The sequence below is a fragment of the Strix aluco genome, chromosome Z (genome assembly GCF_031877795.1).
Source record: "Strix aluco isolate bStrAlu1 chromosome Z, bStrAlu1.hap1, whole genome shotgun sequence".
Lineage (NCBI taxonomy): Eukaryota > Metazoa > Chordata > Aves > Strigiformes > Strigidae > Strix > Strix aluco.
The window spans coordinates 11,900,636-11,917,328 of NC_133971.1; the positions used below are offsets into that span (position 1 = coordinate 11,900,636).

Here is a 16,693-nt window from a genome sequence, read left to right on the forward strand (position 1 = left end):
CAGGACTGGTGATACAAACTATCCAAGGGGGTACAGACATCATGTTGACATCATGCTCAGTATCTAACTAGAGAAGCTGGCCAGGAATGGGAGGTGATAGTGGCTCTGAAAGGGGCTGAGTGTGGGATACAGAGTGGTGAGCTGTTGCATTGTGCATCACTTGCTTTGTATATATTTGTTTTATTAGTATTGTTGTTATTATCGTTTTCTGCTCTTCTTGTGTTGTTCTATTAAACTGTCCTTATCTCAACCCACAAGGTTTTACTTTTTTTCTTCCAATTCTCCTCCCCATCCCATGTAGCAGGGGGGCAGCAGGGAGAGTGAGTGCATGGCCGTGTGGTGCTTTGTTGACAGCTGGGCCTAAACCATGACAGCTTATCCAGTTAATTTTGACACCCTTGCCTATTAGTTGTTGGCAAATACTAGTTATAGGCCCCCAGCATAAGACAGACATGGACCTGCTCAAGCAGGTCCAGAGGAAGCCACGAGGATGGTGGGGGGGCTGGTGCACCTCCTTTATGAGGACAGGCTGAGAGAGTTGGGGTTGTTCAGCCTGAAGAAGAGAAGGCTCCAGAGAGACCTTATAGTGGCCTTCCAGTACTTAAAGGGGAGGGACTCTTTATCAGGGAGTGTAGTGATGGGATAAGGGGTAATGGTTTTACCCTGAAAGAAGGTAGATTCAGATTAGATATAAGGAAGAAATTCTTCACTGTGAGTGTGATGGGACACTCCACACAGCTGTGGCTGCCCCCTCCCTGGAAGTGTTCAAGGCCAAGTTGGATGGGGCTTTGAGCAACCTGGTCTAGTGGAAGGTGTCCCTGCCCATGGCAGGGGGTTGGAACTAGATGATCTTCAAGGTCCCTTCCAACCCATTCTGATTCTATGATTCTAAATGTATTACAGCTTCTCTCAGTGAAATAAGTAACAACTACTTCAGAAATACTAACCCCTTCTTAATGTTACTAAAATTGTAAATAGTAATTTTGAACCACAATCAACTTTTAACGTAATTTTTAAAAGGGAAAAGAATTGAGACACTCTGGTAATGGTTGCTTGCTCAGTCTTGTCTTCTTAGAGGCTTTTAAATTACAATTTATAATTTCAAATTTATTAAAATACATCAAGAATGCATGCAAGTATTTTCCATGTATTTCTGCTCTACATGTTAAGTATTGTTCTCTTAATTAAACTAAGTCCCTTTTGGTTTAATTTTGTTTCAGAGATACCCAGTCGTGATGTCTACTTATCTGGGGATCATGGGTCGAATTCTACTGCAAAATGCAAAGTTTTTTTCATTACTTTTGAATCAGATGGCATGTGAATTGGGTCAGGAGGTAAGGATTTTTTTCTTGGTATTTCAGCTGGATTGCATGTGAAAAGTTTTGCATTCTTTTGATCTGAAGGAACTTTTCCCTCTGTTTTCCATTCTTGTTCCTTCCTAGTCCACTGTGTAAAGGGGCCCTTTCCCCTTCTTTGGTCCTTCCCCTGAACATCCTGTAACAACTTTTGCATGTTCCCATAATTACCTTAAAACATCTCATTAAAAGTTTCTAAATTGTCTTCCCGCTGCATCCCATAATAAGCCACATAACCTCTTTAGTTTGCATGGTATTGCAGGGTGAGAGTTTCTTTCCTTGTGCTGTCTTGATGGGTCTTGCGGCAGGGATAATGGTCTAATCATTCTCCGTTGAGTTTCTAGGAGTATTGGGTTCAGTGTGCTCCAGTTACACTGATATGGTTACTGAGATTCTTTTGCTGGAAGTATTTTCTATGTCTTAAAGTGAAATTTTAGTAATTTCCTTATCCTTACGTGTAATAATACAGTTTTCAAACAGATAAAGACAAATCTTTTTTTTCGTTTGTCACCAGTAAAGGTAAAACAGAGTAAGTTCACATGCTTTGTATGTATTAGATTGTTATGGGAAAACTGAGCAATTCACGGTTCTGAATCAGTGCTCTGTCTATGAATTAAATGCATTTCTAACTTCTCGGTTACAATTAATGGTGCTGGGGGTTCAGGGCCTGGAAGCACTTTCATAGAAAATTTTGAAAATACCTGTTGCTTGCTACTTCTGTCAGGTATACATAACTGTATGGTGTCTTTCCCTGGCTGAATAATGTATTCAGTTGGTAGAAAATGTAAAATAAATTATTTTCTAAATATGCTGAAGTACTCATATATGAAAAGGAACATTGTGTTTCCCATTGCAGTTGGACCAAATTCTTGGTAACATGATTGAAATGTGGGTTGATCGGATGGATAACATCACTCAGCCAGAAAGAAGAAAACTTTCTGCGTTGGCATTGCTTTCACTTCTGCCATCATTGAATAGGTAAGCAAATGTACAATGCACTAAATAAGAATACTTCAAAGGCCCCTAAGATGGTTTTTAAGGTATTTCACAATTTGGCAGATAAATACTCCAATGTAAGTAGTTTTATTGCCTCTTTTTTTGCCAAGAGAAACTTAAAGAGGTATAATTTTCATGATACGTTATATTAACTTTATTTGGTTTCATAGCAATATAGTAACCTTTCTTGTATTTCATGGAAAATGTCATTTAGTAAAAGTGAGGAAAGAGCACTGCAAATTTTATTGCCCATTCTCGTATTAATATTGAACTAGCTGCTTCTCTTCTCTGTGATTAAGTAGTTGCTTTAGTTGGTGTGTCAGCATTTTGGTGTCCCTTCCAAGGAACAATGTTTTTTCAGTTTTCTTTCCTGTTGTGGGTAGATCTGAACTTTCATCCTGGTTTTCCCCTTTATGACATTAAATGGAGGAGTTGCTGTGAAAGACTGTGAAACCATTTTTGCACTGTAGATTTCTATAACAAGCAGCTTTTACTGTTTTACTGTTTGGCTTTCTCTAGTCATCATCATTGCGGAATATACATACATAATGAAAGTTTTTAGTGAAAATGCTGAATAGTGTTACACTGGCTTCTGAATTGTCACTACTTGAATTCATGTGTAACACATGTTTAGGTGAGAGTTCAGTCTGTACTTACCTTCAGATTATTCTTGTCTGTTTGGAAGTCAGGAAGACAAGATTGCATGAGTTTACATTTAGTCTGCCAGATTTCAAAGTCTTAGCTATTGTCTAATGGGAATTTAGACGTTGCTCATAAATTCTAAAGCTATGTTAGTATCTGTAAAGCTGTAGAATATATAGTCACGACCTAAAAAATGAGGGAACTCTTATGTGTAAAACTTAACGGAGCTTCATTGCTTTTAATGTGCACAGAAGCTTTCCTTTTTTTGTCCCAGATCATTAGGACAAACATCTAGCCAACGGTGAACCAAGCAGGTGCTTTATGAGGAAGCTTTTTTCAGTAAATGTAACAATGTTATATTGCTCATGAGTATATTCCAAATGTTCTTAAAGAGGTGTTACCTAAAATTTAAGGTGCTAAACTACATGTCTGACTTCCAGTGAAGTTTCTTTTAAAGAGAGGAAGGAAAAAAGAAATTGCTTTAGGTAACTGTGTTATTTAGACCTACCTTCAGCTGCTCCAAATTCCCTGCTGTAAAAGTCAGTTATTTCTGGCAGTCCTTAACATAATAAAACCTTCTGCAAATGACAGCTTTATTTTTCAGATACTAAAATCATTTAAGAAAGCTGCTTCTCAAACAAAGAGCCTCTCTTTAGTGGACATATTTATGTCAAAGCTATGAAAATTTTAGTATATGACTGATAGTTTGAAAGGGCCAAACATACCTTCAGACAGAACGTGTGAAATTGATTCTTTCAAGTGATTGTTCCTTCTACTACTAAACAATGTGAGTTGCTCTGGTTTTGCTGTTTCATAGGGATTATATTACATATGCTTGCTGCATCTCACGTCTGAAACTTATGTTAAAAATTTTTCAGAAGCAGGCTTCTTGTGCAAGTCCACTTACAAAGTTTAAGCAAAAATGTTTTAAATATAAACAGTATTTAAAATATTTTGATTCATATAAATGTTTTCAAGAAAAGCTTAAGTAGTTTTTCCTGTTGGAGTACCTCACTAACCAGGTTTCTGGTTAGATATTTCTTTGGACATCCGCTGCCAGTTCAAGATTTCCCAACTGCAGAGACAGAACAGAATTTTGTCTCCTGAGAATGGCCATGAGTTGGGCTTGCTTGGGAAGGCCAAAGTGAGCATGAAGTTCTACCCTTGGCTTGGTTCTGTATGACAGTCAGAGGTGGTACCAGTGGCAAACTCAGATTCCGGTATAAGGAAAACAGGCATCTGCACTGTATCTAGCACTTTCTGAGGACTTTGCTCATTTTGCCGGTTGCTTCCTCTCTAGCTGGAGCTGTCCCAAGTGCATCAGGTTATTTTAGAGAGAAAAGGGAGGGAATAGACAAAAGTCTTGGGGGAAAGATGAAGACAACATGTATTCTCATTCTTCGCTCAAAATTGCTTTATGGATAAAATGTTGGGGAAAATATTAAGAAGTGACCTTTTTTATTCTCCCTTTAAACTGTATAGTATTATTTCATTGCTTTTAGATACTTTTCTAGTTAGTGGTCGTGTTTATAACTATACATATGCGGACTTGGGACTTTCTGCTTTTTGGGGGAAGCAAAAGTTTACATCATTATTCATTTAAAACCAGCATGGCAAAAATAATTTAGTTTTTCAAATATAGCACCTTTGCCAGTGTCACAAGTGAAGGATTTTAGAGCAGATAAGACGGGAATTGCTGCAGAGCAGTTGTAGTTCACAGTGGTTCTCAGGCCAGTTAGTTGGACTAAGCAGCTTATAAAGTGACAGTTTATTAGCCATGTCATAGCTTTCTTGTCTAGGCAGTATCATCCAGAGATTCATGCAATGACAGGTCTAGTACCAATAGTACCATTGCATTGTCATGTATGCATATAGTCCTTCTATCCAGCATCCTGTTTATCTTCCTGCACACAGCTGCACATTGTGTTAGTCTTTAGATATTCATGTTAAAAAAAGAACAATAACTGCTTCTTTCCTGATTAGTGTGTTGCAGCACCTTTTCACTTAGCAGTGATTTCCTGGTATTACTTGGGGGTTTTACATAAAGATAAATGCTACCTAATTATCTGCATTTGCTATCTGGCCATTCAATGTTAGTGGTTTTTGTCTGATATATGCATCCATATTTTCCACATTTTATACTCTTACTGCCTGTTTGCCACTCCTGCCTATCCATGTACATTTTCATTCATTTATTAAAAGCTCTTTATACTTCATGAAATAAATCAAAGGCCTTTGTCTTTAAACTGATGTATATAACAGTAGGGTCCAGTAACAAGATTAAGGCAGTAAGGATACACTTACAGAGTAATGTCTCCGTGTTCAGCACATGAGGGAAGTATGCATGGACACACAATAGCTAAAACAAGGCTTTTGAAAAACACGAGAGGACTTGAGTTTGGTGGAGGAGAATCATGTGATCTAGGGTGTGACACATGAGAGGTGATGGCAGCCTGGATGAGTACATTCACAATGTCATAATTTCCTAGTCTAGTTTGTCATATTCCAGTGTGTCTGCAATCTTAAAGGCTTGTTTGTGAACCTACAGCTCCAAGAGTACTCTTCTAGTACAGTACGGTAGATGTAGTTGGGTTTTATTAGATGTGCCCTTGGTCCCCAAGATAGTACGTAGCGAACATGGTCAGGAGCAGCAGCCTAACTTTTCTTTAGGCCATCGTGGAAAGGATGTGGTCCCCTACCACTATCTCAGGTGCTACATTTTGAGATACACATCTTCAGCATTCTTCGTATTTCCTGACACCAAGGTGCCTAAAACTGTACCTCTCCCCCTTCTTGTACCTATATATATATCTGGAAATAATCAGCTTGCATACTGTGCTTTTGTCACTTTGTATAATGTCAGCATTACAGTGTTTTAGAATGTCCTTATTTTGGGATATTGAAAGCTTTTAATGTTTTACTTAGCAAAGTAGATATCTTTTTTTAGCCTTCCAATTATGATCTCTGTATCTTGGAAGAACACAAACAAGACTGAAAGATACTTAAGAGTGATAGGGATATTTTAGTCTCTAATAGGAAAAGTAAACAGAATTTGGAAAGATGAGTCAGTGATTGGCTTAGCTTGGTGCCACGTTGAAAGCTACGCACTCTCCTTTTGCCGATGTGTTACTAATGCTATGCCTATCATTCTTGTGTGGGAGGTTGCCCAGTTTGCTTTTACTCAAAGTCAGTGCTTTCCAAAATATTCCACTGATTTTGGTACTTGAGGATAGGCTCATTCTTGGTGGACCTACCAGTGTAGAGTGATGCCACTCCAAAGTAGAGGAGACTCTACTAAGCTTGAAATATGAAGCATTTTAATTGATCTTGTCTTTCTCCTTTTTAATTTATGGTACATGAGTAGTATTTCCAGATGCCACTGTCAGTTTTTCCCCTTTGAGTCAAATGTGTTTTTCTGGAAAATTATTGTGAGGAAAAGGTTAAGAACCTAAGAGGTTCTCCAGGTTGCTCTGCTCCTTTCTAATTGTTATGTAAATGAATGTCTGCTTTCTTCTGCTGTGTATCAAATCTGATATGTCAGCCAGTATGAGTTCTGCCAGTTAGATAATTGGTATTCTGTGAGTAAAAGTACTTATAATATGCAATTATAAGTCTTCATTAGTTTATTACAGATTTTTTTTCTCTGTCATTTCTTAAAGTTACTTTGTTAGAAATTTAATTTTCCTCTCAAGATCTTGTCTATATGTAAAGTTAGGAAATAGCAAGAAAGTGTCTAATAAAATGTCATGTTCTTCAGGGTAGCTTAAAATTTAAAAAGTCAAAATTTGTTTCATAACTAACTTGTACATCCTTCTTTCCTTATAGGGATGATACTCTGAAGCTATTTCCCTATCTTCCACTCCTTTGTTTAATTCCTCTAGTCAAAGGTGTGCTCACCCATGCATCTAATAGAGTATTAGTATTAAAAGGAGCTCTTTAAATTATGATTTTGCAGTTGTCATCCCTGTTTGGCCTTGGATTTTAGTTTGCCTGACAGGTAACAGTGCAGTTTTAATGCTATGAGTGAAAAATGTGGCTTTGGTCTTAGTCTCAGTATCAGAGTCAGCATCATTCAGAGTGTAACATATAGTACGATGACTTCCTTAGTTGTATGTCACATCACAGCATTGGCAAGAGGATGCAGTCTTTAAACTTTCCTTGCTCAGTCTCCATTAATTTTTCTCCTACACCCAATTGTTAATATGGACTGGTCAGGAACAAATTATCATTGCCTCTAAGACCCATAAGGCTTGTTTACAAGTGAAAATGTACCGAGTGATGACAAGGGATTATGTCACTAACTGCAGCTGAACTGCTGCAGAAAACAACCTGCAGTCATAAGGGATTGATTGCTGCTGATACCATGCTTTTGTTTGTGGCCTATATAAAGAACTCCAGAATTCTTTCGTAAAACTCTTCTAAATGTAACCTACCTTAAAATTGAATGTTTGAGTTATATAAAAGATAGCAAAAGATGATAATGCACTAAACAGCTTTTTTCAAACATTTTATCTTTGTCCTTTGTAACGTGCAGTTTACATGTTTGCAAATTGGTTATTGAATAAACAGTGACTAAAGCATAGCATATTATTAAAGATGTGTTACAATCTTGTGATTTTTACAAACTTTTTTAAAAAAAATTAATACAGATTTGTAGCTGCTTTTCCACCTGAGTTTGTTCTGAGCTGTTTTGGTACAGGTAGGTACTTATCCCCCTGCCCTATACTTTGAAATATGAGACTGCTTGAGAGTAGCTGAGATTTTTGGTGACTTTTCTTAACAGTGCCAGACTATTATGATAAGATACAAAAGTGGCTAACAACACAACTCATGTCACTAGAAGAACTTCTGCAAATAAGTATTATTTTAGACATTAGCATTTCATATTCAAACAATTTAATGGTCAGGTGAAAGTTTAAAGCAAAACATCAGGTTTTGATATTAAGGAAATATCTAGTGTAAAGAATGTTTGTATTTTTAAGGAAGAAATAGCTTTTTTATTTTGTGTATGGGTATTCTCTGTAGCGGTTTTCAGGAAGTCCACTAAATGTTTGTTTCTCTTTTTGTAAAATTTTTAGAAGCTATCAGTCACTAACACCCAAGTGCATGCCCATCCCATCTCCTAAACTAGCAGGCAGTGTGCTGCTGAAAGCTGTACAATTGCATTTAGTTTTGAATCAATTTCTGGAATGTGAATTGTTTATTCTGGTTGAAATTTGGGAAATGACTTTGCTTTGAGTTCTTTAAACCTTTTGGTTTGAATTGCATTCATAGTGAGTACATTTCTTACTGCTTTTGTAGTTTGAACAGAGTTTACTAAATATTACAATGAATGGTAAAGGCTGAAGCTATATAGGAGTGGTTTTGCTGTGTTATTAATTTCTGTGCCTGTGTCTCTCTTTTGTAACTAACTCTGTTGCTATTATGAGAGTGCAATAGCACTCAAACAGAAATTTTCAGTAACTGAAGCAAGATTTTTTACTTAGGCAAGAATATGAAGTACTAGGAGGAATCTGCAATATTTGAGATTATCTCAAAATTATCTGGATGATAATGGGAAAAACAAGGGATTTTGAGGTCTGCTAAGTTAGCGTTAATAAGGTGTCCACAGCAGATGTTACTGGATATAGGTAGGTGAAATAACATTAAATACTGATGTGTATGCTACCCAAGCAGTATGTTAGTAGCTGAATTACTTTGACTTGTGGTTGTATCTGGAGAATGATGTGGGCAGAAATTGGTAGGTATTTGAACGCAAAACAAGAAAGTTGTATCATAGCCCACCTGTGGAGAATTAAAAGAAAGAAGGAAGACCTGTAAGAGGAGGTACTTGCTAAATATGTGGTTGGAGAGCAAAAGATAGTTTCACTCTCGTAAGTTCAAAAGAATAATTACAGTGCTAAAAACTGGTCATCCTCTGTTTTGTAAGCCTTAATGTAATTTTGCAATGACTATGAGAATGAAATCCCTCTCCAAAAGTTGGCTTTAATACATTTAAAAGATGGGTAGCTTTAGAGCCTGTTTTTGAAGTTGTTGCATATTTTTCTGCTATACATAATTTGGAGTTGGATGATATTTTATGCTAGCTGATATTCATAACCTGTATTATATTGCCTTTAATCTAACATGGATCAGTGAGAAAATAGAGGTGGTTTGGAAAGCCTGCACTAGGTGCAGTGCTTGTATGGTCTTTCAATTACTTGGACCTGTCATTTTATGCACATTTTGACAAATTGCTGTTGCTCAGACTTCATGCTTGTATTGACAAGGAGTCATTGTTGAACTAGATTTTAATATATTAAAAAGCAATTACATTAGTAACTTTATCAATGTTAGCATATTAAGATAAAATTCACTTCAGGATTCAAAAATAATTTTCTCTCTTGCCATATGAAGCTGTATTCAGATATAAACCTGGCATTTCTATTGCTGGACAACAAAATTTGCAGCGACTAAAATACATACTATTGGAGCTGTCTAAACGTGTTTGAAAGAAATGTTTGGGGTTTTCCTGTTTAAGTGTTTTCCTTACAGTTTTCAACTAGTAATGAATTTTATTGTTTAAGTACAGGACAGTTTGAGAAATGCTGATCCAAGTTATATGTGTATCCCAGTCTTTTTTATGGTTTTCCCCAAAATTATATCAGTTACGTGGCATGTAATTTTGCCTCTTGTTCTTAACAGATACTGCTTTCAGATGCTTTAACAGTGTGTACTATTAATGAAGCAATACTTGGAAATTATAATCTGATAGGATCTGCGGGCCTCCAGGCACTGTGTTTACAAGGTGCAAAACAGGACTTTCTCCACATTTCCTAGTGCAAATTGAAAGGAGCCATGATGTCAACTAAGATTTTTTTCTTCCTCATTTTGTACATGGGATCTGAGAATCGCAAAGGTCAGCGATGGGCTCAGAACCACAGTGGCAGCTAGGGTTTGAGCAAAGTTTTTATGAATATTGATAAGGTACCGTTAGTACAAGACCACAGAGACATCCAGCCACTTAATGAGCACCAGCTTTCTTTTATCTGGTCACTATATTGGTTTCTCTTAATTTCCATGCTGTCTGGTATCACATAGAGCTTCAGCAATTTCTTCAGTCTTTCTAAATAAGTTAATGCTGACATTTTTCAAAAAGGGAGACCTACTGATATTTGTCTTTTAAAACTTACTTTTTAGATTGGGACTTGCTTCTTTTAGCCCTGTGGGGTTGTTTCACACAGAACATCTTGAAAGAAGTAATTTTTAATGATTTCTTCACCCAAATAAATATCAGCATAAATGGGCTATAGGTGGTGAAGCTTCAGTAGGAGATAATTTCCTGTTTGAAGTAATTTTTCATTTTTGGTCAATCTCTGTTTTCCCCACACCTGACTATTTGACTTGAATAATATTTTTCTATTACTGTTCTCTCCCACATATCCAGGATACTTCTATAATCATGCTGGGAACTGTTCAAAACTATGTAGTGTTTTCCCTTTAAGGCAATGACATACTATTTTATTTTATTTTATTTTTGTTTATATCAGTGAATATGTTAAATACCATGAAAAAATAAAATGTGAAAATAAATAGTTAAATATAAAGAACAATTAGTTTTCCTATTGGTTTAATGGTCTCAGAAAAAAGAACCAAATGCAGTTCAAATTCTGGGTTGTAACTGATACAGCCTTTGCCTAAAGTGGCCCATGGATCAATTTTACTGGTTCTCCTGATCTCTTACTTTAGACTAGATATTGTAAGAGATATTGTAGATATTGTATTGAGTCTGATAGAAATGAAGGTTGTTAGGTTTTTTGGTTAATTTTTGTCTTTTTTTTTTTTTAAACATTCCCCTCCATCCCAAAACCTAGATAATTTTGGCCAGCTCAGGTTGAAAAACAGAAGGAGTATTTCTCTTGATACTGAATGTTTTACAGATTTCAAACATAAAAAGCCAGTTATATATGGTCAAAAACATTTTTTTAAAACTTCAGAAACGTAAGTTTCTTTTGGCAGAATTTGGAAGAAAGCCTCTTCAAAACATGTCCTTGTGTATTCTGCTTCCTTTGCTCATGTGCTTCATGCATTTTGCCCCTTACGTGAACTTGTGCTTCCTGTGGGAGAGCATTGTGGCCAAAGTGACTTGATTCTTTTTGTGTCTCTTCCTTGGCTATGGCTACTGATGGGCTTTGTCATCTTCATTTTGCTGAGGGGAAGGTCTTGTTACAATACAAATAATGATTTTATAGTTACATTGCTATTTGTAGGTGTAGTCTCTCTAATCTGCCATCTCATTTCGTTGTTTCCCCTTTTCTCCTTTGATGTGACTTTGCAAATCTTTAGTCCTTGTGATGGATAAACTGAGGATGTAATCTCCGGTACTTGAGTGGGATATTTATAGCACACACATTTGCACTAAGTGTTTATCTCCACAAGGGACACTGCAGGAAACAAATGGTGTGGACCAAAGGTGTGGCTGTCAGAATATACATAGTCTGTTGTAGATAAATTGGCTTTAAAAAAAAGTGGTGTAAAGTGAGATTTAACAAAGTACCTGGATCAAGTCTGAAATACAACTACGCAGCAGTTTAGTACCACATCATGTGTTTCTCATCTCAAAGATTTCGTGGGTTTCCCTGGGATTGCTGGCAGGCTGTGCCTTGCCAGAGTGCAGGAGGTACTGGGGCTCTGCCCTCCAGACCTCCATCTTCTCCCTCTCTGCTGGGCTGCTGGAGTGTGTGTGGCAGCAGTGGTTTGGCTCTGCAGACAGAGAACAGTATAAGCATTGCTACTGATTTAATAAAACATTTGGGATTCTGGCTGAAAAATAAAGGATTTACAGATAACGCAGTGGTGCTGTTACAAATAAGTATGCTTTATTCTAAAAGTTATACCTAATTTAAATAAAACACTTTTGAGCTCTCCTAGTTAAAAACAGTACTTTAAAAACCACAAATTGGCAACAGTTACAAACTAAGATAGTTCTTGGTTTTCTAGAAACAAATCATTCAGATTTCCTTTCCAACAATATTCAGAAGCATAGATAAAATGGCTTCCTGTCTCAGGGTTTCCTGTATCCATGGCAACCTGACTTTAACCACTTCTTTCTTAGTTTCCTGGACGAACAGTTGCAAATCCTGGGGCAAAATGCGAGTGCTCTAGTACACGGCAATACTGCCTTTACAGAGGTTTCACCGGTAAGTGTAGTCGGTCAGCTTCTAACTTGCTCCAGTGAACTGCAAAACAGCAAAATAACAGAAATAATGAACTTCAGATTTAGGTAAGGAATTGTTTGTTTATTTTGAATGTAACTCAGCTTTAGAAAAGTAAAATTCAAATTATAAATGAGCCTCCAGTAGATGGAAACTTGTTTCCAGTTGGCATTCCTACTTGAATGCTACTGAAGCATTTTCTCGGCATTCTTAACTATAAAAAATAGTTAATAAACAGTATTTTGAATTTACTGGAAGCTGTTATTTTGGCAGCTTAGTTACTTTCATGCTGCAACCAATTAAATATTTTCTGGCTAGGGTGGCAGTACATTTGTTTCATTGTTCATCTCCTTTGAAAATTTTTTCAGTGTAGTTCAAACTTATACTTGGTAAGTTTTATTTTTAAACTGCTTATTTGACATCAAAGGTGAATATATAAAATACCAATCTTTAAAACAATGCTTATATTTTAACGGCTGTACATGTAGAATCTTCAAGCTTTTGAATTAATAATATTTATAAACTTCTTTTTATCTCTACTAGCAAAGTCAGAGATGAGTGAGAAGGCCAAAGACAGGGATATGTGTGGTCTGCAAAGTTCTCCACCCTGCCTGGGAGCATTCCTGTATATCCTTAATTGTTTTCTTTTGTTGCTGCTCCAGAAGGAGGCTCTTGCCTGTCCAGCAGCTTGCCAGCTCTGCACAGGGAGACAAGTTAGCTGCCGTAATTTAGGGCTTTCAAGCATTCCACAAAACTTCCCAAAAACGACAATTCTTGTGTACCTCAGTGGCAATAATATATCACATGTCACTTCAAATGAACTAAGAGGCCTCCAGAAACTTGCTGCGCTCTACATGGATAACTCCAGTATTTCGTATGTACACCCGAAAGCTTTTGTGGAACTCCCCCAACTGTGCTACTTGCATCTAAATAACAATAATATTAAACGCCTGGATCCAGGAATCTTTGAAGGTCTTTCCAATCTTCATTGTTTGTACCTTCAGAATAATCAAATAGCCTTTGTTTCCAGAGGATTATTTAGTGATCTTCTTTCTGTTAGATATTTAACACTTCAAAGAAATCGTCTCAGTGTCCTTGGAAGTGGGACTTTCTTGGGAATGATAAGTCTCCAAACACTTAACTTAGCCAATAATAAGATTTCACGGATATCAGATTCAGCATTTCATCATCTTGAAAATCTTGCATATTTGTTCCTTGAAGGTAACAACTTAACACTTGTGCCGTCGAATGCTATTGGAAGGCTCAAAAATCTTGAAAGACTGTCTTTGTCTCACAATCCCATTGGATCAATACATCCTTTTGCATTTAAAGGACTTAACAAGCTTAGATATCTGTCTTTAAAAAACATAAAGCTAAAATGTATTGCTGTAAATGTGTTTTTTGGATTAAACAATCTTAGGCAGTTAATCTTAAGTTATAATGATTTAGAAAATATCAATTCCAGCACTTTTACTTTATTGAACAATTTAATGTATCTGCAGCTAGACAGAAATAAAATAACCAGTATTGGCGATGGTACCTTTGAAAAAATGGGACAGTCACTTAAAATACTCAGTCTAGCGTTTAATAATATTACAGAGTTACAGCCTGAAGTTCTCAAGCCCTTAGTGTCTTTAACTCATCTACAAGTCAGTTATAATCCTTGGAACTGCAGCTGCAAAATGCTTGGGTTACTTAATTGGCTAGCATCATCTCCTGTTGCTGTAAAAATTCATTGTCAGAATCCCCTGAGTATGCGTGGTAGACCTTTGCATTACATTAAGTGGACTCAGTTTGCAAACTGCAGTAGCCCTACTGCCAGCCCAGAAACAGCCTGGACTCTAGGATACGTAGGCGTCCATCACAGCACTACCACTTTGCTGATGGCGTGGCATAAGGGAAACAGGCACAACACGTTTGAGCAGTTTGTCAATGCAGAAACTAAATATGTTGCTTTCTGGGAAGGAACTACAGCTACATCTGCTAACCTGTTGCCCTATGAAGAAAATGCTGCTGAAGTTCCATCACGGGCAACTACAGTATTATCAACATTACCAGTGCAAATACCAGTACAGCTTATACCTGTTAACAGAACCATAGAAGGAAAAGGATTCTTTCCAACAGATGCTGCTCCTGTATCATTAAAAACATCCCTATTTTGTACACAACAGGTAGAAAAGCTGAATCAGGCTTTTGACATTTTACTAGCCTTTTTCATTCTGGCTTGTGCTGTGATCTTGTTCTTAACTTGTAAAATTATTCAGTTTAGGCAGAAACTAAAGGTGATGGAAAACTCAGGGGAAAAGAGAATAGAATATTATGGTTTTTATCAGCCTGGCAGATACAACATAACTGACCCAGTGCAGTCTCTAAGTCGGAATTCAATGGAGCATTCAGAACTGGACCAAATTAGGCTGCTCAAGCGAACAGCATCTGAAAGTCAGGCACAGGTCATATTGTTTGAACATTCATCACTGTAATTTATCTAACTTGATTTGATGTTAACTTTATTGTGATCTGAAATCTCAAGAAAGCAAGAACCCAATTTTCTAAAAATACCTTCACTGATTAAAGTGGTTGATACAATTGTGGAAAATGGTATAATTTGGGTTCTGCATCATGTGCTTCCTCCATGTTTTGAAATTGATTATTTTTTTTAATTAGATGTCATTTAGATCTGATATGGCTAGGTGTATTATCCTCTGTTCCTGTTGTAGGAACCTTTCACCTGTAACTCAATATACACACAGTATAAAATACACATTTATTTTGATTTTACAGTACTTAATGGTATAAGTTTCTATAGAAATTCTATAGCTAACTGGAAGCTTGAAGCAAGCAAAACATCAGTTTTTAGCAGGCTTATGAAGTTAAGAAACCTGGGGAATGAGAAAAAAAGCAATGCTTCATTTATTTATTGTAGTTTCAACTCTGCCTCTATTAATAATCACAGTGAAAAAATAAAAGTAAGCATATTTATATCTAGTATGTTCAAACTCTCAAGGAAAAGAAGAATTTAAAATGATACAAATTTTATTGATACCTATGCCATTTTAATATACAAAGTTGTGTATTCAGTCTGTATTAATGAATATATTAAAGTGAATTTTTTGTTAGTGTGTATCTGTATCATTTCATGATAATACCTGAAACTGGAGTTAATAGGGAAACTAAATTTCTATTGGATTGAAAAATTGACAATGTTTATTATGTCTAAGGTCATAGAGCCGATTAATTATTGTAAATAAATGATATTTTGTCATCTATATAGTAAGAGTTTGAGGGAGTTTTTGGCTAGATAAGACACTGAAACTGAAGAAATATGCTACACTTTAAATATATAATTCTGGATGAATTACTGATGATATTTAAGAATTTGTGGTATATATTTGGAAATGACAAGTTCAGGTCAAAGTACGTTTTCTTAGTGAAGACCTAATTTTAGACTTCATCTTTGAAAGATGGATATTATTTTACTATACAGTTTGCATTTGTTTTAACTTTTAATTTCTATTTTGAATATTGATGTTCTGTGTACATGATTGTCAGGTTATATCTAGTGTTTTGTAGCTTTATTTTCAACCTGGATTTCTGATTTTTTTTTTTTTCTTTCTTCCTTCCTTCTCACTCCAGTAATTTAAACTTTATTCAGGAAGAAGTCATAAAAAGTATGTTCTAAATATTCCAATCTTGTAAAACTTTCAGCTAGCTGAATGGGACTTACTTTTGTAGATATTGTCTTCTATAGGCCTGTGCCTTAAACTTCAACCACTTGATTTATAAGCAACACAAGTTACAGTTAGATCATTTTGGTCAGGGGAAAATGAAGAAAAATGTTTTGATAGTCTGTCCTCCATGGGGTCAATTTAAGTTATGTAGAAGTATCTTGCTGTTTCAGGATCCAGTCTGGGGACTGAGGTGTTCTCCAGATGAACCAGAACTGCTCTCAGGGTTCTTGTTCTAGCCTGCCTGCTTTCTGCTGGTGTAACTCATGTGCGTGGCCATGTTCTGCTGCTCTCTATTGTCCTGTTTGTTCATTTCCAGGAATGACACATATTATTTGCTACCAGTATATATATTGACCTTGACTGCACTGCATGGGTGCGAATGTGCAAGCGTGCCTCTGTTGTTGCTTGTTATGTGTGTCTATTGAATGTGATAAAATATTAATTTACTATATTGTAATACTATATTTTACTGTAATTTACTGTATAATAGAATAAATACTTCTATTTTATAGAACACTTAATTCAACTACTTGGGCAAATCTTAAACTATTTTGGGTTGCTTGAGTAGAAACAATTTCTTTATCATTTTCTACTTGTAGATCAGATGTTAAATGTAATGGGTAGATGTTTTTAAGGAGGGAAAACATTGACTGTAATTAATGTTTAACTTATTTTTTTTTCAGTGGCTAATCCATTACTGTCTCTTTCTCTTTAACCAATTTTTGTTACTTTTGGCCTCTCCTATGTAATTCCTTGTGATAAGTGATAAATTTGTTTC

The 16,693-nt window shown here is 36.1% G+C and overlaps 2 protein-coding genes across 6 annotated transcripts in view; both read left to right on the forward strand.

Moving 5' to 3' along the window:
• IPO11 (importin 11) overlaps positions 1–16,693 on the forward strand; it is a 115,525-nt gene that overhangs the window by 76,898 nt on the left and 21,934 nt on the right. For 2 of the 5 annotated variants that reach the window (XM_074812516.1, XM_074812517.1), the window contains 3 exons: positions 1,221–1,334; positions 2,212–2,333; positions 12,088–12,255. In XM_074812516.1, the coding sequence (XP_074668617.1) occupies positions 1,221–1,334; positions 2,212–2,333; positions 12,088–12,255 (404 nt within the window). Of the gene's footprint in view, positions 1–1,220; positions 1,335–2,211; positions 2,334–12,087; positions 12,256–12,730; positions 12,832–16,693 lie in introns of those variants that run through there. The other 3 variants (XM_074812519.1, XM_074812520.1, XM_074812518.1) reach the window with 3 other exon arrangements.
• LRRC70 (leucine rich repeat containing 70) lies at positions 12,742–15,453 on the forward strand. The gene has a single exon (XM_074812521.1). It carries the CDS (start codon positions 12,742–12,744, stop codon positions 14,665–14,667), a length of 1,926 nt encoding a protein of 641 aa, XP_074668622.1. The 3' UTR covers positions 14,668–15,453.

Excerpts from the sequence above, each read along its gene's own strand:
- LRRC70 (XM_074812521.1), top strand. The coding sequence starts at position 12,742 with ATGAGTGAGAAGGCCAAAGACAGGGATATGTGTGGTCTGCAAAGTTCT.